Raw genomic sequence first — 22068 nt, 5'->3', positions numbered from 1 at the left:
ACAACTGCCTCTGCACCAGTACGCACAGGCAAGCACACAATTCAGGTTGACGCAGGAGGAAGATATGAGTTAAGGCAGATAGGAGTTTTTGTTTATTTGTCAAAGAAATAAATGAATAATTTAGCCTATATGTTGTGCAAGTTTATTATTAAAATATGAATGAAAAAAGTAATTAGAAAGTCTGCAAATTAAATAACGATCAATAATAGGTTATGACAGAAATTTTACAACCCTCTCCGTCAAAATGACGGACAATGACAAAGTCTAACGCAACCTCTGATATATATATATATATATATATATATATATATATATATATATATATATATATATATATATATATATATATATATATATATACATATATATATACATTCTTACAGTCTCTTCAACCTTCTGTATTACTCCGCCCACATAGAGTGACAGCACTATAAACTCAGTGCACTTTGACAAATATTGCTGCTGTTGGACAACATAATGCAGTTTTAAGGCTTTTGTTGGCGAAAATGTAGTTGTTTAGTTTGCAACAATGCAGTTTATTTATAAGTACATTGCCTATTTTTAAATTGTGTAATTTCAGAGATTCAGCGCATTTGCATCCATCAACCTGTTATACTGAGCTGAGCAAACACGGTTGGTGACAAGATGGCGACAGAGACCGCATAATAAGTCCTTAAAGGAGAAAAACTCAGCTTTTCTTATTTAAAATTACAGCTAATCAAATTATTGTAAAACAGCTAAGTGACATTTTAAGTTGATCTCTCTCTTGTATGTTGTAGTGCTGTATTTATACAACAGTAATCTGGTAGTGTTTGCTTTGCTCTGGCTTTTCAGAGTTAATTATTCTGAAATCCCGATTGCAACAGAAAAATGCAGGGAAATTTCTGCAGACTGATGGCATTTCATGTTGTTCAACATTATAATCTGAAAATGTCAACAAAATCTCCTGTTTTGTCATCACTTTAGACATTACGCTAAAGAATCATTCAAATACTAGCTCTAAAGTGACGTGTTTTTAAGCAACGGTTTCTGCTGTTTTCTGCTGTAAATAAATAGTGGAAGGTCTCTTTTAAAAGGGTTTTTGAGACTCTTTGTGTTTGAGTTTCTTTTTTATATACACGATTATGCCATCAAACTGTCATATAAACGCTAAATAAATTGGAATTAAAGGATAAAAATAAATAAATAAATAAACAAACATATATATATATATACATACACACTGTATATTTTTCCCTTACAGACAAACTAAATAAGACTTTCCGCAAAAGAATAACCTAATAGTAAATACTGCGTATCAATGTCCTTGCTCTATTAAAAATCACTTGGGAAATTTTCAAATAGAATTTAAATTTACAATAATAGTAATAATAATCATAGTATTAAAATATTTTTATCTAGTTGTATGTTTTATTATACAGCATGTTTTTAAAATTTCTTTCAAATTTAAAGCATTTATTTCAAGAATATAGCACAAGGTCATATATATATATATATATATATATATATATATATATATATATATATATATATATATATATATATATATATATATATATATATATATATATTGTGAATATAAATTTGGACTATTCCCTGCATATTATTCTGAAGTTGCTATTGGTATTATGTTGTCTACAAAAAAATATAAACATGCCTGAAAGAACTACATCGCTTTTTGTTATTTTTACAAATTTTCAGTTAAAATAATAATAAATAAATCTAAATGCCAACGTATTTATTTAATATTTGGTCAAAGGTCATCAGTAACTTAAATGTTGTATTATTATTATTATTATTATTATTATTAAATAATATATGTACCACTTTATTTGACATATAACTATGTTTTAACTCTATTTATAGGCTGGATTTTCACTTCCAAGTGGTGTCTAAGTGACCATAAAAACAGGAAAGCATGGTTCCTTGTCCATTTATAATTAGACATGAGTCGTGACCAAAAACATTTACACACTGTTCAGGTTTTTGTGACATTGTGAAATCAGTTGTGTAAACAGCCTCAGACCCTCATTTAAAACTTTCCTCATGAATTACATTTGAAGCTGTTTCGTGAATCTTTTTTGACTGATATCATGACTTGTTTCTAATGTTAGTTATATAAATAGTTAAATAAAGTTATTCATTGTTAGCTCTTGTTCGTTCACAGTGCATTAACTAATGTTATTACATGGCTCTCTGGAACACTCGATTCTGATTTGTCAGTCACAACATTCCAATGTATGTTATTTCGAGAAATCAACTTCTCAATAAGACAGGCTTATTCAGAATCTTTGAATCACCCTGACCGTCAGTGAATATGTTCACATCCATATACTTACATCCATATTCATGTGTATGTGCTTGTCTGTCACACCACGGTTTTTGACTGTTTGGCTCCGTCTTGTGAATTAATAATATGTAGGTTAGTGTATACTCCATTCAGCTGCTTTTTTTTTGTTGTCTCCTTTGTGCTTCTAACCGTTTGCCATCATCTTAAGACTGAATAATGTGCAGGGTAGTGTATACTCTATCAGCTGTTTTTGTTTCTGTCAGCTTTGTGTTTTTGACTGATTGGCACCATCTTGAGACTGAATAATGTGCAGGGTAGTTTATTGTCCATCAGCTGTTTTCGTTTATGTCAGCTTTGTGTTTTTGACTGTTTGGCTCCGTCTTGTGAATTAATAATATGTAGGGTAGTGTATACTCCATTCAGCCGCTTTTGTTTTTGTCAGCTTTGTGTTTTTGACTGTTTGCCATCATCTTAAGACTGGATAATGTGCAAGTTAGTGTATACTCCATCAGCTGTTTTTGTTTCAGTCAGCTTTGTGTTTTTGACTGTTTGGAGCCATCTTGTGTCTGAATAATGTGCAGGTTAGTGTATACTTCATCAGCTGTTTACGCTTTTGTCAGCTTTGTGTTTTTGACTGTTTGGAGCCATCTTGAGACTGAATAATGCGCAGGTTAGTATATACTCCATCAGCTGTTTTCGTTTTTGTCAGCTTTGTGTTTTTGACAGTTTGGCGCCATCTTGTGTCTGAATAATGCGCAGGTTAGTGTATACTCCATCAGCTGTTTACGCTTTTGTCAGCTTTGTGTTTTTGACAGTTTGGCGCCATCTTGAGACTGAATAATGCGCAGGTTAGTGTATACTCCATCAGCTGTTTTCGTTTTTGTCAGCTTTGTGTTTTTGACTGTTTGGAGCCATCTTGATACTGAATAATGCGCAGGTTAGTGTATACTCCATCAGCTGTTTTCGTTTTTGTCAGCTTTGTGTTTTTGACTGTTTGGCGCCATCTTGTGTCTGAATAATGTGTAGGTTAGTGTATACTCCATCAGCTGTTTTTGTTTCAGTCAGCTTTGTGTTTTTGACTGTTTGGAGCCATCTTGTGTCTGAATAATGTGCAGGTTAGTGTATACTTCATCAGCTGTTTACACTTTTGTCAGCTTTGTGTTTTTGACTGTTTGGAGCCATCTTGAGACTGAATAATGCGCAGGTTAGTATATACTCCATCAGCTGTTTTCGTTTTTGTCAGCTTTGTGTTATTGACTCTTTGGCGCCATCTTGTGTCTGAATAATGCGCAGGTTAGTGTATACTCCATCAGCTGTTTTTGTTTCAGTCAGCTTTGTGTTTTTGACTGTTTGGAGCCATCTTGTGTCTGAATAATGTGCAGGTTAGTGTATACTTCATCAGCTGTTTACACTTTTGTCAGCTTTGTGTTTTTGACTGTTTGGAGCCATCTTGAGACTGAATAATGCGCAGGTTAGTATATACTCCATCAGCTGTTTTCGTTTTTGTCAGCTTTGTGTTATTGACTCTTTGGCGCCATCTTGTGTCTGAATAATGCGCAGGTTAGTGTATACTCCATCAGCTGTTTTCGTTTTTGTCAGCTTTGTGTTTTTGACAGTTTGGCGCCATCTTGTGTCTGAATAATGCGCAGGTTAGTGTATACTCCATCAGCTGTTTACGCTTTTTTCAGCTTTGTGTTTTTGACAGTTTGGCGCCATCTTGAGACTGAATAATGCGCAGGTTAGTGTATACTCCATCAGCTGTTTTCGTTTTTGTCAGCTTTGTGTTTTTGACTGTTTGGCGCCATCTTGTGTCTGAATAATGTGTAGGTTAGTGTATACTCCATCAGCTGTTTTTGTTTCAGTCAGCTTTGTGTTTTTGACTGTTTGGAGCCATCTTGTGTCTGAATAATGTGCAGGTTAGTGTATACTTCATCAGCTTTTTACACTTTTGTCAGCTTTGTGTTTTTGACTGTTTGGAGCCATCTTGAGACTGAATAATGCGCAGGTTAGTGTATACTCCATCAGCTGTTTTCGTTTTTGTCAGCTTTGTGTTATTGACTCTTTGGCGCCATCTTGTGTCTGAATAATGCGCAGGTTAGTGTATACTCCATCAGCTGTTTTCGTTTTTGTCAGCTTTGTGTTTTTGACTCTTTGGCGCCATCTTGTGTCTGAATAATGTGTAGATTAGTGTACACTCCATCAGCTGTTTACGCTTTTGTCAGCTTTGTGTTTTTGACTGTTTGGAGCAATCTTGTGACTGAATAATGCGCAGATTAGTGTATAATCCATCAGCTGTTTTACATTTTTGTCAGCTTTGTGTTTTTGACTGTTTGGCGCCATCTTGTGACTGAATAATGTGCAGGTTAGTATATATTCTATTCAGCTGTTTTTTTATTTCTCTCAGCTTTTTATTTAATTGAAGAGTTAATAAACTACTTTATAAACGACTCAGAACAATATTTTTTGTCTAACTTCTATATTTTGTGGCAAGTAAACATTTAATAATAAGCTTGATAAAGTACATCCAAGATGGTTGTTTTCACAGAATAACGCCCCTCAGTCTTATACAACAGCTGCTGATAATCCTGTGTTAAGCTTTTTTCTGTGATAACAACCTCCTGGATGTACTTTATCCCTAACTTAACATACACAACTTTTGATTTAAATAATTCAATAGTTAATATTGAACTACAAATAATACATGCTGTACAAGTACTTTTCATACTTAGTCAATGTTAGTAAATACATTAACTAATGAAACCTTATTGTAAAGTGTCACCCTATTGTCTTTGTTTCCACTTAATTACGGAAATACCAAATGGTAATAAACATCCACTGTGCTTTCTCCCTCCAGGTACGCTCCGCTGGGTATAATGTTCCTGATTGCTGGAAAGATAGTGGAGATGGACGATCTGTCAGAAATGGGCGGTCAGCTGGGCATGTACACCATTACAGTCATCATTGGCCTGCTAATTCATGCAGTCATCGTACTGCCATTGCTCTACTTCCTTGTGACAAGAAAAAATCCATTCGTATTCATTGCTGGACTTTTGCAAGCCCTGATCACTGCGCTCGGTACCTCCTCCAGGTGAGGGTTTATTATTATTATTATTATTATTATTATTATTATTATTATTATTATTATTATTATTATTATTATTATTATTAGAACCCCCTATCAACCACCTAGCAAGAAACATGCCAATCCATGCTAGAAACATGCTAACACACTTGTACTTATCTATTTATGCTGACTGTTTCAAACTTCGTAAAAACTACTTCATCAATTTAAACTTTAAAACTACTTCAAACTTTTAGACTAGGCTTTCCTAAGCCACTATAAAGTTTATCTAGAAATTTTACTTTTCTAGTTATTATTATTTCTATTATTAGTGTTATTACTACTGCATTTTTATTACTATTATTATTATTAGCTGTTTACGTAGTATTGGTAAACGTTATTTTGGTGTTTGCATCAAACTAAATGTACAAAAGTGATTTTATAAACAGTACATGCATTAGAAAGCATATTAAAGCCACAATATGTAGGATGTTTTTCAATTAATCATTCAAAAACACTAGAATATTGTTATGTATTTTGCTGACTTGTGTACTTATCAAAATGTATTTCACCCAAAACTAAGAATTTTCTCACTATTTACTCACACTTAAGTGTTTTTAAACGGCAAAAAGTGGTTTATGAATTTCTTCCTTCTGTTGAAAACAAAACAAGACATTTTGGATGAGTACATTTCGACAGAATTTTTATTTTTGTGGGTGAACTGTCTCTTGAGTCAGGTGTTGATTCAATGGCCGCTTTTATTTTCAATGAGTGAATCATCTGATAGAATCTTCCCTTTTTGGTCTAATCCTGATCTTCAAGCTTTCTCATATCATCTACCAATAAGAGTAGAATGTATAATAATTCAACTGTTTGTTGCACTGAATGCTTTTGATTCACGAAAACAAACCAATTTGTCATTTGTTTGCCAATCAGACTATATGTGGTTTAAGTGCTACACTACCTGACAAGTCTTATCGTCGATACCAGTTGTAAGAGCAACAAATAATAACTTTACTTCGAGTTGATCATTTGGAAAAGGTTTGGAGTTACATTCAGTAAAGGGGAGTGCGAGAGATCTGCAGAGTGGATTTGTGCTGACATTACAAACCACAGGAGAGGGTAAATTCTTCAGCAGGATAGCGCTCCTTCTCATACTTCAGCCTCAACATAAACGTTCCTGAAAGCAAAGAAGGTCAAGGTGCTCCAAGATTGGCCAGCCTAGTCACCCAATATGAATATTATTGAGCATGTCTGGGGTAAGATGAAGGAGGAGGCATTGAAGATGAATCCAAAGAATCTTGATGAACGCTGCAAGAACGCTTTCTTTGCCATTCCAGATGACTTTATTAATAAGTGATTTGAGTCACTGCAGAGATGTATGGGTGAAGTCCTCTAAGCTCATGATGGAGTCAGACACAATATTAACTCTTTTTCCACTGCAGCATGACTTTATATTCTATACTGGACCTTATTTCTGTTAAGTGACAAGACTTTTTTTTTCTAAAAAAAGTCAAACTTTACTGTCCTAATGAAATCATTAATAATCAAGGCCTGATCATGTTTTATTGTGGTAAAATAAGCGTAATCTAGAGGCCTTTGCCTTTTATATAAGCCACTTCTGATACCAAATGATCAACTAGAAGTCACGTTATTATTGGTTGTTTCTAAAACTTAGATAGGCGACAAGACTTTTGTTAAGTTGTGTATGTTGTTTTTGTGTGCAGATTTTTGTCGTTATGTCTTGTACACTGATTTTATATTGTAACAAATTAAACATTAGGCCATAATTACTTTCATAACAGTATTAAAATGTGATTTTATTTATTTTTTTAATATTTCATTCTGGTTAAAAAGCAATGTATGTAGGCTACAGATATATATGGGAAATACGGATTTAGCGGCAAGTTTTAAAGTGCTACATGACCTAAAGATCAATCTAATGATTATTTACTTACCAAAGCACATGTTGTTTCAAAAGTGCAGTACTCCTGTGGCCTATTTTAGTGGTTTTCTTGGAGCATGACAGCCTGTCGTCATCAGACAAAAGTTGCGTCAGGATTGCGCAATACTGTCCTTTTGTTGTTCCGTGGATTACACTTAAAGAGATAGTTCACTCAAAAAGGAAATATGTACTCACCATTTGCTTTTCATCATTTACTCTGTCATCATTTACTCCCCTTTCACTTGTTCCAAACCAGTTTTAGTTTATAATTTAATTCTGTTGAACACAAAAGAAGATATTTTGAAAAATGCTGCAAATCTGTAACCACTGGCTTCCATATAGTGTTTGTTTTTCTTACTTTAGATGTCAATGGTTACAGGTTTCCAACATTTTTCAATTAAATATATCTTCTTTAGTGTTTGACAGAAAAAAATATTGACTTGAACAGTTTTGATTAAAGTAAAACGTATAATGATTTTGAACAGAATTAACATTTTTGCATAAAATCTCCCTTTAACTCAGGTTTATAATAATCACAATGATAAATAAATTATAGCAAAATCTCAAATCTGCTGTGTTTCTCCGTAGTTCTGCCACTCTGCCCATCACCTTTAAGTGTCTGGAGGAAAATAACGGTGTGGATAAGCGTGTGACCCGCTTTGTGCTGCCTGTCGGTGCCACCATAAACATGGATGGCACTGCTCTGTATGAGGCTCTGGCTGCCATTTTCATTGCACAGGTCAATGACATGGAGATGAACTTTGGAGAGATCCTAACCATCAGGTACTTCACTGCACTATTACTGCACTAGGACTCTGCTACACTATTTAATTATACAGTTAAATCTTGTGTTGATTTGTTCTACGTTTACATCTATTGCTGTTGGTGTCTAAAAGCTACCAAACTAATTTCGTTATACGATACTACAATGACAATTCAGGAAATACAAGCATGTTTTATAAGAGCTACACTGCAAAAGTAGCAGTGCTATTAAAACTCTAATGGAGTCAAAATCAACTCCAAATGAGTGAATGCCAAAATCAACTCCAATTGAGTGAGCCTTAATATTTTCAGAGTTAAAATAACACTCTTAAGAGAGTTATTTGTACAACACTATAAATGAGTTATATTTACACTGAATCGTGTAAAAAAATTACTCTGGTCTACACTACTGGAGTTGATTGCTCCCTGACTTAAGTGTAAAAAGTGAAAATTCAACACTTTAACAGAGAGATTTTAACTTTTTTTTAAAAACCCTATGTAATGAAGTTCACAGCCCTTTGGCCGCCGGGAAGGAGGCGGAGAACCGACGCAGTTTTTAACTGATTTATTAATAACAGTCACGGCAGCTCCTCACGGAGGCTGCCGTCTAAACCAAAACAAACTGAAAGCAAATGTAAAATGCCCGGGCCCAGTCCTCTCTTGGCTTCCTCTGCCATCGTTCCTCCTTTTATTGTCCAGAGCTCCTTCCGTGGGATCCGAGGCAGGTGCGCACCGCAGGTGTATCCACTTACGCGGTGGCCTTACTCTGTTCCCACGGCTCATGGCCACGCCCCCTCGCCACACCCTAGTCTACCTATAGTAAACATTACAATACTCATGACTGATCACTGAAATAACGTACTTAAGGCAATTCTCCAAGAATGATAGAAAGGTTCACATTTACAATTGTGTTATTAATGAAACATGTTAACACTTGCACAGCAAAAAAATCAGTGTACATTTAACTCAATTTGAGTTTAACTTAACACTCCTTGGGTGTGCATATGACTCCCTCCATTTGGAGTTAAAATAACAATTTCTAAAGTGTGAAATTTGTACATTACTCAAAGAGTTCATTTTAAAACCGTACGAGTTTATTCTCACATCAAACTGGAGTGTTTGTTACCCTACAAAGTGTTAATATATTAAATTTGTACATTACTCAGTGTTCATTTGTCATGACAGTCAGCTCGACACATTTACACTTTTAACAAATGACCAGTTTTAAAGACTTTAAAATATCTTAAAAATGGCCTGACTTATGTTGCATTAGGATTTTTGGGTCAAATTAATTCCAGGATGTTGGAAATAACACCATTAAGTGTTGGTTGCCTGTAACTCCTTAATTTTACACTGGATCAAATCAGCTTCAAACTCTGTTTGTGTTCATTTATCAAAATCTAACTTTATAATGTAAACACTTTACCATGATAATTTAACACTCATGAGTTTGCTTTCTACACTGAAATAAAGTGTTAATTGGATTCACTTAATATTTTTTAGGTAAGTGGTTGCAAACAATGAATTTAAACAAACTAATTCAATTTTGTAATGTTCAACTTAATTTGTTTGTTTAAATTCAGCCCATATTAATTATTTGCAAGTTGTTACCTTAAAAAAAATCAATTAATTATTTTTTTCAGTGTACTGTATGGTAAAGTCTAGAAGAAGTACAGCTATGGATACGTCAATAATTTTTTTGTGACACTGCACAACAATAATTCATATTTTAATATTACTGTGAGGGTTGGGATTAGGGTGGATGCTAATAAAACACAATTTAATCTGTAATTTAATAAATAATATTAATAGTTCTCATTATAATTGCTGTTTTTTACATCACTGTGAGGGTTGGGAAAGGGGTAGATATTATTAAAATACAATTCATTCATTCATTTTCTTTTCGGCTTAGTCCCTTTATTAATCTGGGGTCGCCACAGCGGAATGAACCACTACAATACAATTAATGGGTAATTAGTTAAATAATACAAATAATTCTCGTTGAGTATCGTCTGCAGCTATGTCCCTACTAGCAACACTTTTGTTATTCAGTTAAAGCAAAACCCCCATAGGTAAAAGGACACAATTTTAACTAATAATAAAAATGCTTCTGATCCCATTTAAATATTCACAGTACATTAAAACTCTTGTAATCTTAAAACTTTTTAAACTTTTGTAGATTTCTGAATTATATTTAAAATGACCAATTTTATAGAAAGTCATCAATAAATCAATAAAGTAAAAAAACTAAAATAAACTAAGATCCAAGTTAAAACCTATGAAAAATCTTACTAAAATGTTGTTTAAATATGCAAATGAGGCATCATTAAGTTAACTATAGCTGCGTCCCAAATTGCATACTTATGTACTATTCTACGCCATTTTGTAGTATAAAGAGTGTGAGTAGTGTGTTCACACTGCACTCATTCAGCCGGTAAAATGAAGTGTGTAATGATGGACACTTCACGCACTCAACGACCGCAGGTTTGCTCACGTGGCGGGGCAGCTATCGGGCGGGGCAGCTATCGGGCGGAGGGGCGGAGCTATCGGGCGCACATGTTGGATAATTTTATTTATTGTGGATGGTGAAAGCAAAATCCTCTTACGAGAGTGATTATAGCGCCTCCTGATGGTGAATACTCACGGCAGGTATTATATGATAATTCGGTCGTTTATTTCACTGATTTGGCGACCGTCAAACATCATCAGAGAAACGGTTTGAATTTCCACTTAAAAAAACCTCAGTGCTCCATTTGGGACGACACTACATACATATACTATCCTGTTGAGTGTGTAAGTGCATAAGTACATAGTGCATGAGTGCATAGTGTATAGTGTGCTATTTGAGATGCAGCTTTTGTGTGTAGTTCTTGCACAAAGATCTGAAGACTACATAATGTCATGCTTAAATTAGTTTGAGGTTTTATTTAAGTGATATCTGCTTTTATCATTAGATAATTAAGAAAATAAAATAAAAAAATTGCTACTTTTTGTAGAATAAAATGTTGACAAATTATGTTTGACCATATCTCCTGACAAATCGTATAAATAAAACTGTAAAATGTGTTTGTAAGTGCTAAAGATGTGGGGATTTATGGCTCAGAGCAGGAGAAAATATGTTTTACATAAGCGCTCTTTAAAAATATGCATCTATAGACTCAAATCGATGAAGTACGACCAAAACCATGTGTATTTTGGATGTTTCCTTTCCATTAGACAGAAAAAAGTTATTTATGAAATAATTTGCCATAAAGCCCAAAATCTCAACACTGATTTGCCTAAAGTGTCTCGTCTTAAAAAAAAAAAAAATCTGACTGCATGCATATTGCATATGTACATTAAAAGAACAGAATTATAAACAATTGGAAATATCCTGGTTTAATCATTTACTACCATATTTATGGAAATTATTTTAGTTTTCTGGTTTATTCACTTTCGAAAACACTGTCAATAGTCAGAAATACAATTAATAACAACAAAATGAACAAACCTCTTTATAAAAACTTTAAGAATACGGATAAAAGTAAAGTTTGTTGGATATAAATGCTTCTAACATGAAGATTTCTAACTCTGTGCTGGAGAAAGGGCCTTTAAAGTTGTATATTAACTGAATACTTCAAACACAAATAAAGTGCATGGATGCAGGATGTTCTCTTTCCACTGGTCTGAAAGAAGTTGTTTGTTGTGTCTTAAATCTTAATTTCTCACAATATTCCAGGAGTGAATGTAAAATCCTTTCACAATGCATATTTGTTATGATTTTTAAAGCATCACTGCAACAGCAGCCAGTATCGGTGCCGCTGGAATCCCTCAAGCTGGCTTGGTTACCATGGTGATTGTGCTGACCTCTGTGGGACTGCCCACTGATGACATCACTCTGATTATCGCTGTTGATTGGTTCCTGTGAGTACTGTGTCTTGTTTACTACCAAGTGTTTTTGACTGACATCATTGTGCATAAGACTTTTCAGAGAAATCAGCAGGCACACAACAACTTTAAATAAGACTTTAATATTAGGTTAGATTTAGCTCAGGATGGCAGGTGACCGGAATTCAATCTTCAGCCAGCATCTAAGGACAACGTTATTCTGACATCCAATAACAAGAAATGATGTTAATATTTGGTTGATTTTAGATTGTTGGAAAGTGACCAGAATCCAAAGTCAAGTCAACATCTTAAACCAACATCATACTGATGTCAAATACTGACATTTATTCGTCAGGGATGCCAACCAAAATCCAACATCTGATAGAGGTCATAGTGGTAACGTCCACACAACGTCAAGCTGTAACATCATTAGACATTGATATTTAGTTGATTTTAGGCTGGACATTGCTGTTGGCCTGACGTTGGGTTCTGACGTCAACCCAATTTTAATTTCCCAAAAAATGCAAACGTCCCCACGATGTTGTGGTAGGACATCAATCTGATGAAAGTGTGAAATGTTTCAGAGTAGTTTGACAAAAATATTATGGTTAATTTAGAATATTTGATTATCGGCATGATATATTGTCTCATTTAGCACTTCTGTTATATATTTTGTTGAAAGCTTAAAGGGCCATGAAACCCCCTCGTTTCAGCAGGGTGTTTTCACACCTCTACTTTGGAAAAAGTCAGAAAAGTGGGTGTGTCCAGCTCTGTTTAGGGGGGAGTGTCGGAGGAACTAAAGTGGGAGGGTGTGGGAGTGTCTATTTGGGCACGCGCCAGTTTCAGAGTCAAAATAAACACAGAGGAGAAAGTGATGGTGTTTAACCTACATGGACATCTGTAGTGGAATTATTTGCCAAATTATTAAATGGTGGACTTTAACTGCAGTTTGGCTCTTTCATTCAGGGAATTCATTCATGCCCCTCGCGACAAACGAGATATTTGATTCGAGGAACTGCTCTAAGCGTGTATTTTTCATGCAATGTTTGATACCGCACGGCAAATGAGAGAAAAAAACCCTCCGCATTTCCCGGAAACTTAGATGCACACAGCAGATGGCGTCAGAAAGCCGCGTGTGTTATTCCGGTCACAAAATGCAGTAAAAACCCTACACGAGGTTAAAGTTTGGTTGTGGTGCTAACATGTTTGCACTCGTTGCAATAGTTAACTTAGTTCGATACGAACAAACTGAATAAACAAAGAGCACTGGTCGCTCACTTACCAAATCTGTAGAGACAGGACAATCACCAGCAACTAGAGCCGCGTCTTTATTAAGACAATACTACAAGCAAATCCGGATCTTAGCGTTTGCAGATGAGAACAGCCCTCAGGTAAACAATAATCCTCCTTAGACACGTAAGTTATTGTTGTCGCGCGTCGCGTACACTGTTAATCCACACGTGAGTCTGAGCTCTCACAGAGAGAAAATGAAAACAAAACTTAACGGCAGCAAACTATAAAAGCAACACTTCTCGCTTGTTTTGCCAACACAACGTGGCGTCACTGTCGTGTAAATACGGTGACACTAATCAATATTAATGAAGTTGCACAATAGAGCGCGCTGATTGGTTTGAACCAAGCCTTACTCATGCATTAATGCATCACACTGTAAGACGTAATCTATACAGATAATAGGTAATCTTACAATTTCATCTTAGTGAGCTTTTATTAATTAAAGTGAAAGTTCACCCAAAAATGAAAGTTCTTTCATCATTTACTCATCCTTGACTAGTTTAAAACATGTTGGACTTTCTTTCTTCTGTTAAATACAAAAGAAGATATTTTGAGGAAGCTGGAAACCTGTAACCATTGACTTCCATAGCATTTGTTTTGTTTTGTTTTTCTACTATGGAAGTCATTGGGTGTTCAGCTTTATTTAATATACTTTCTTTTATGTCTAACAGTAAAAAACGGAACTCATTAAGGTTTTGAAACCACATGAGGTTGATTGAATTGTGAGTAAATGTAAAATTTTTGGTGAACTATCGAAAACACTGTAATTTTTAAACTATAACATGTTTCCTAATTAAAAGCTGCAGGAGGCATGAACTGGAGAATTTTACAGTGATGAAGATTTTAAAATATTTATTCATTCATTCATTTTCCTTCAGCTTAGTCACTTATTTATCAAGGGTCTCCACAGCGGAATGAACCCCCAACTATTCCAGCATATGTTTTACACTGTGGATGCCCTTTCAGCTGCAACCCAGTACTGGAAAATACCCATACACTCTTAGATTTACACACACATTAATTATACTTTATAAGTTTATTCAATTCACTTATAGCGCATGTGTTTGGACTGTGGGAGAAACCGGAGCACCCGGAGGAAACACATGCCAACACAGGGAGAACACGCAAACTCCACAAAGAAATGCCAACTGGTCCAACCAGGACTTGAGCAGCGACCTTCTTGCTGTAAAGTGACAGTGCTAACCACTGAGCCACCGTGTCGCTGTCGTCGATTTTAATATATTATAGACATAATACATTCATTAATTTTTTTTTGTCGGCTTAGTCCCTTTATTAATCCGGGGTCGCCACAGCGGAATGAACCGCCAACTTATCCAGCAAGTTTTTACGCAGCGGATGCCCTTCCAGCCGCAACCCATCTCTGGGAAACATCCACACACACACTCATACACTATAGACAATTTAGCTCACCCAATTCACCTGTACCACATGTCTTTGGACTGTGGAGTAAACCGGAGCACCCGGAGGAAACCCACGCAAAGGCAGGGAGAACATGCAAACTCCACACAGAAATGCCAACTGAGCCGAGGTTTGAACCAGCGACCTTCTTGCTGTGAGGCGACAGCACTACCTACTGCGCCAGCAGCGCCACTGCCTCACCCTATAGACATAATAATTGTACAAATGTTCTAAATCTGTTATGAAGCTGTGTGTGTTTTCGACAAGTATATTTGACTTGATGCACTGAGCAAAATGATTCATTGAATTTAAGGGGCTCTATTTTGACGATCCAGGCGTTTAAACATACAAATTAAGTTGAAAATTACTCAATTTAATTGAAATTCAGCAAATATAAATTGTTTTCAACCACTTACCTTAAAAAAAAACCTTAAATCCCATGAATAATTTTGTTCAGTGTATGTGAAGGTTTTTTGATGTATTGTATTATTCCTGCACACAAACCCATCAGGCAGATCTTTCCGGGCCAATCAGGAAGCAAGATATTCCATCTTTCACATTCCATAACCCATAATCCAATTGTACAGGACCATGCAACATCTGCTTTCAATGAGCTTAAGGAGCGGCAGAACAATACACCCGTATCCAATAGCATGTTCTTGCGACCTTTATTCCCACCGCATTCACAGCAGTCCCCGGATTCAGGTTCACTCTGAGACCTTGTTGTCAGATTATGTGCTGGTTAAAGTGGCGTACAGAACAGAAGAGGCATTGTGAGAAACGCTTCGCTCTGGGAAAGATGGCTCAGCACAAACAGCAGCAAAGATGGAGGAACTGTTTTTCTGGAAAGATTTTTGAGGCCTCCAGAGCACAACAAAAGGCTCAAGTGACGTTGAGCAATCCAGATGTGTGAACCAGAGAATAAATCAACATCGACAAGAACATTACTTTCTTTTTCTTTTTTTTAATTATATGTTTATTAATTTTCAAACGAGACAAAAAACTGTTAATTAATCATTCTCAGGATGATTTATTCAAGTGTTCAGACATAATAATATGATTATTATTATTTCTCATCTAATAAATCAATCTGAGAAGAAATTAAATTAGGAATCAAGCAAACACCATGCCTTACATATTTATTCTTTCATTCATTTTCCTTCGGGTTTGCCCCTTATTTATTAGGGGTCGCCACAGTGGAATGAACCACCAACTGTTCCAGCACGTGTTTTACGCAGCGGATGCCCTTCTAGCCGCAACCCAGTACTGGGAATCACCCATACATTCTCACATTCACACACAAACACTACGGCCAATTTAGTTCATTCAATTCAGTCTTTGGACTTCAAGGAGCACCCAGAGGAAACCCATGCCAACACGGGGAGAACATGCAAACTCCACACAGAAAGCTGAGACTCGAACCAGTGACCTTCTAACTGTGAGGCGACAGGGCTAACCCCTGAGCCACCGTGCCACCTGCCTTACATATTAAATCTTATTAAATAAACCCACTAATAAGGATAGAGGATATATTTTAGCCCATTTATATCAAATACAGATCCCATAGCCTAAGTGAAACATTATCTTTGCGGTGTAAATATGTAAATATGACATGACAAAAAAAGTAATTTGGAACAGAACTGTCACGAATGGGGGAGAATCACATAAAACGCAAAAATCCAAGTGCAGCAATATATCAACAAAAAGACAAAGGGGTCCAAAAAGACAGATTTCCAAGAGACAAAAGTTTCCAAATCTTGCACAGAACTATAAGCAAGATACAAAAACTAGATGACCAGACGAAGGAACTGGCAAAAATCCAAAAACGGGTAAATACAAGGACAGGGTGGGAGTGCTAACAAGTGCTAACAAAAACGAACACAAACAGGAATCCAAGAATAATCGTAATACAAAAAACTAGATGACCAGACAAACATACCAGACGTGAGGAACTAACAAAATTCTAAGGCAACTAAAACAGAGAACAAGAGGGTTTATAAAGACAGGACTAAATTAACAAACACGAAACAGCTGTAACATAACACAATCAGTAAAACAAAGGATTACGTGAAATGAAGTGAAACTACAAAAACTAGTGCCCTCAAGTGTCCAAACTAGGGCAATGCAACAGGTGTGACAAGAACGGTCAAAATGATGGCCACATTGTTAGTTATTATGGTAGTTTCAGTGTTAAAAAGGAACACATTTATTTACTTTTTGAAAAAAGTAACGGCCAATTAAAAAAATTATATATTTAAAAACTTAAAAATTTGAAAATGTAGGTTTTTAGGTTACTTTAACTCGTTTTAGAAGGTTTATCTGGCTTATTCGTTCTGGCTATTTTCCGGAAAGAGAAGTTGTAACATTTCCGGTAATTTGCCGGAATGCTGCGCTGTGTGAATGCAGAAGGAAGATTGCCGGAAAGAGCGCGTGCACGTCTAGAACGTGCTGACGTGAACGTCTGCTTTAGCCAATCAGAACAGTCAGATGCATTCACGTCTGCGCGGTTTAGGAGAATAAAAGCCTTTGAATATTTTTCCAGACACCTTTAGCTGCTAGATGTTAGTCAGATAACGTTTCTATGTTCCTTCTTAATGCTAACTGTGTAAATAATTATCGATAAAATGTTTATGATAATCCGTTGTTTGTTTACCTTCAAGCTTTGCGTGCCCGTGAGTGCCCATAGCGCCAGCACACACACATATCATGAACATCTCGACATGCGAAAATGTTTCTCTATATGTTTTCATTGGAGTTGTACTCAATGCTGATCCATGCAAAGAGTTTGTAATGTAGTCAAATGTTTACAAATACAAGCGCAGCCGTTTAGAGGTCAATTCTGGTTAATGATGTCAGAATTTACCGGCATTTTGCGATGGATGTGTGAATGCTCTTTTCCGGAAAAATTCCGTAACGTCCTCGCCTGTGTGAACAGCGCTTTTTTGAATTCACCGGTAAAGTCGTTCCGGAAATTTTCCGGATATTTACCGGTATCACTGTGTGAAAGGGGCTATAGACTATGACCAATTTAGTCCATCCAATTCACCCATAGCACATGTATTTGGATTGTGGGGGAAACCGGAGCACCCTGAGGAAACCCACGCCAACACGGGAATAACATGTAAAGTCCACACAGAAATGCCAACTGGTCCAGTCAGGACTCAAACCAGCGACCTTCTTGCTGTGAAGCAACAGTGCTAACCACTGAGCCACTATGCCACCCTTGTACATGTTCAATAATATTTGTGTATTAAGTGTGTGTGTGTTGTCCTAGAAGGAGATGACTTTGACACTTCCTGCATGAAAGTGAATCTGTTTGTGTTGGTCTGCCATTTCAGAGATCGACTCCGCACCACCACTAACGTTTTAGGAGACTCCATTGGCGCTGGCATAGTGGAGCATCTGTCACGTCACGAGCTGCGCTCCATCGACGCGGAGATCGGAAACTCTGTGTTGGAGGAGAACGAGACCAAGAAATCCTACCAGCTCATCTCTCAGGAGAGCGAGAGCGACAATGCCAAGATCCCTGACAGCGAGAGCAAAATGTAACTCCTGTTTCCTGAGGAGTTTCATTTCCTGGAGGTTTTGTACAAACACTAGTGACTTAGTCAGACACTTCTAGTCTGATATTCATCTCAAGTTTTTTTATTATTCCTCAAAGACATCCAAATGTGTGAAGTCCGAGCTGAGATGGACACGGGCGGTCCACTGTTTTCTTGTAGAGTAAATTGATTAGTTTGGTAAAGATCTGATCGCGTTAGACGTGTTTTTATTAACTCTAGATGTCCAGGTTTGGTGTTATTAATTCAAAGCATGTCGTTGTGGAAACTGTTTGTTAAAAATGATGGCTCTACAAAATAAATTGATTTTAAATTAGGTCAATTGAATCAGTCATTTTGCAACTGTGGTGTTATACAACAATATTAAGGTATGTTTTGCGGTGTAAAAGGGGTCTCATTATGCTAGAACATGCTCATGTTTTGGTGGTTTGAGTTTTAATGTGTTTAAATAGCACATTATTTTTTCCAACGCTATCTCATGCCAATTCGTAACTTTTTAATTTAATTTTTAGTAATATGTACAATCTAATTAATTTACATTTTTAGTTATTTTAGCAAGACGATTTTGTCCAAAGCGACTTACAATTGAAGACACATTTAGCGATTCAAAAACTAAAGACAATACACACAACAATGTAAAATGTAATGTAATGTGTATTTATATAGCGCATTTATTGTGTATGGCCATACACCCAAAGCGTTTCACAATCATGAGGGGGGGGGGTCTCTTCACACCACCACCAGTGTGCAGCATCCACTTGGATGATGCGACGGCAGCCACAGGACAACGGCGCCAGTGCGCTCACCACACACCAGCTATTGGTGGAGTGGAGAGACAGTGATAGAGTCAATTCGGTGGAAGGGGATGATTGGGAGGCCATGATCGTATGGGCCGATAGAGGGGCTTTGGCCAGGACACCGGGGTTACACCCCTGCTCTTTCACGAGAAGTGCCATGGGATTTTTAATGACCACAGAGAGTCAGGACCTCGGTTTAACGTCTCATCTGAAAGACGGCGCCCACCGACAGTGTAGTGTCCCCTTCACTTTTACTGGGGGATTAGGACTCACACAGACCACAGGTTGAGCGCCCCCTGCTGGCCTCATTAACACCACTTCCAACAGCAACCTAGTGTTCCCTAGTGGTCTCCCATCCAGGTACCAACCAGGCTCAGCCCTGCTTAGCTTCAGTGAGTAACCGGTCTTGGGCTTCAGGGTGATATGGCTGTGGCTTTATGACAAGTGCTAGTTGTACAAAGTAACTTGTTTGTACTCAGAGAATTTAGCGCTAGAGTAAAGGCTTGTACACATCGAGACACTTTTCGTTTGCGTTTATCGTCAGCGTTTTGAGATGTTTTTCCTGATTCAAACCCAAGAGATTTTCACTGGAGTCGAGCAAAAGACTATGCAAAATCCCTCCTTGATGTTAGATGGCGCTTCATAAAAAACAGAAAGACCCTGGTGCATGGGGTGGCGCTACACAACTTTAAGCTTCTGACACTCGCTTGAAACTCAGGAGAGGAAGAGAGAAAGTTGACACGCTCGTAGTTAAAGTTACTGGCGATTCCAACAAGCATGTATGGTTCAAGCAGCAGCTCCATCTCTAGCGATGAAGAAATGATTATTGTTCACCAGTGCGCCACCCTGTGCACCAGGGTCTTTCTGTTTTCATTAAGCGCCATCTTACATCAAGGAGTGATTTTGCATACTCTTCTGCTCACCGCCAGTAAAAATTGATTGGGTTTGAATCAGGAAAAATGTCTCGATAAACGCTGATGATAAACGCACATGAAAAAAGTCTCGGTGTGTACGAGCCTTTAGGCGCTTTACCACTAAACTCACAAAGTGTAATACAGTTAAGTTTCCTTATGAGATCAGGCTTTATTTTTCACATAATTTAAATTTTTTACTTTGGTAACACTTCATAATAACTACACACTATGAGTCATTTACTAAGCATTAGCATCTAGGGAATTCATTATTTGTTAAGCATTAACTCTACATTATAAACGTTAGTAAGCAGTTTATAAATGCAGCTACAAATGCTCTATTCTTGACTTATAAGCACCTATAATGTGTTTAATAATTGTATTTTCATACTTAGTTAATGATTTATATTTCATTACTAAATGAAGTATCGCATTATTTACAAGCCATTTGTATTTAAGAGTAGTTGAGGGGTTTTCAGATCATTCAAAATGAGTTAGTAAATGATTAATAAACTATTGAAATCAACATTTATATGTCTTATTATTCAGGCATATACTAATTGTAAACTAATATGTTAATAAATGCTTTATTAATTCAACTTCATGCAGTTTTGTGACCTAATCTAAAGTGGGGACTATTTATGCTTTGTAAATGCCTTATAAATGACTATTACAGGCTCAGATTCAAATGAACAATAATCCTTGCAATCTTTTCTAAAAAGTAAAATGACTGTAAAGTTTGAACATTGCTGAATAACAGTAGTGCCAAAATACGACATAAAACTGGATAAAACAACAACAATATAATAATTTAACAATATTATAAGATGCAATGTTTAAACTATACAGTGATTTTATTTTAGATAAGGTTGCAAAGATTTATTTTTCGTTTGAAGAACAGTTTCAATTGTGTATATTTAAATGAATAGGAATGAATAATGTCATTTTTCCTGTTTAGAATTCAACTGAGCCTTTAAAAACAAAGAAAAAGCGCTCTGGGGTGAGCTCAAATGTATGGTCGGTGCTCTTTGGGTAAGGGATTCATCAAAACAGCTACAAAAAGTGAAAAATTAAACCTGGTTTCTAGAGATTTAGCCATGTGAATAAAGGCTTTTTAATTTTTCACTATTTTCCAGTGCCTTGGACTGATCTTTGTTGCTCAACTGAGCCTTTATTTGTCATTTTTAAGGGATTTATAAAGCATAAATAGTCCTCACTTTAAATTAGGTCACAAAACTAGATGAAGTTGAGTTAAAAAAGCCTTCATTAATATACGTAACCATTAATATATGCCTGAATAATAAGACATATAAACGTTGATTTCAATAGTTTATTAATCATTTACTAACTCATTTTGAATGATCCTAAAAACCCTCAACTACTCCTAATTACAAATGGCTTGTAAATAATGTGATACTTCATTTAGTAATGAAAAATAAATCATTAACTAAGTATGAAAATACAATTGTTAAACACATTTTATAGGTGCTTATAAGTGAATAATGGAGCATTTGTAGCTGCAGTTATAAACTGCTTACCAACGTTTATTAATGTAGAGTTAAGGATTAACAGATAATGAATTCCCTATTTTCTAATGCTTAATAAATGATTTATAGTGTGTAGTTATTATAAAGTGTTACCGTTACTTACAGAATTGCAAAAAAGACTCTGCTAAAGCATAAAAATGCCACAATATATTTGCAGATATTTAAGAAACATGCTAAGTGAACATTCTTGTTTATCTGAAAAACAATGCTGAAGTCAGATATTCTGTTTTGAAAATGTGAGTCACGTGTCGGAACGAAAACCTTTGTTTTGGTCTCTTTAACCCGCCCAATGCCAGTTCATCCAATCATATTTCAGCACCCCGGGTTGGCTTGCTAGTAAACAGCATGTTTCACTCAGTCAGGAAGGCTCTCAAAGTATGCGCCTGTGACCGAAATGTGACCTCCGGTGGACAGTAGCAGACTCCGAAATGAGACGCAGATTCAGAGTTCCACATGTGATTATTGATTACAAAATAATTTAAATATTAGGAAAGTACACAATAGGTGAACGGGTTACATTGTAACCCTGTGTCTGAACAACATGCTACGTCAGGCACGTGCACACATAGGGCTCAACCTGTGCGCGACAACACCGCTCTTGAGTACGCGCGCGACA

At 36.3% G+C, this 22068-nt stretch overlaps 1 protein-coding gene across 2 annotated transcripts in view; it reads left to right on the top strand.

Annotated features, from left to right (window-relative positions):
* Nucleotides 1-18513, top strand: part of slc1a3a (solute carrier family 1 member 3a) — a 64481-nt gene extending 45968 nt beyond the window's left edge. For both annotated transcript variants that reach the window (XM_087251275.1, NM_212640.1), the window contains 4 exon segments: nt 5145-5378; nt 7885-8079; nt 11827-11961; nt 17976-18513. In XM_087251275.1, coding sequence (XP_087107401.1) covers nt 5145-5378; nt 7885-8079; nt 11827-11961; nt 17976-18186 — 775 coding nt within the window. In that variant the 3' untranslated portion in view covers nt 18187-18513.
* The last annotated feature ends 3555 nt before the right edge of the window (nt 18514-22068 follow it).

This window comes from Danio rerio, chromosome 5, assembly GCF_052040795.2.
Source record: "Danio rerio strain M-AB ecotype USA chromosome 5, GRCz13ab, whole genome shotgun sequence".
Taxonomy (NCBI): Eukaryota; Metazoa; Chordata; class Actinopteri; order Cypriniformes; family Danionidae; genus Danio; species Danio rerio.
Note: the sequence above shows the minus strand (reverse complement) of the source record. Positions and strands in the feature narration are given on the sequence as shown.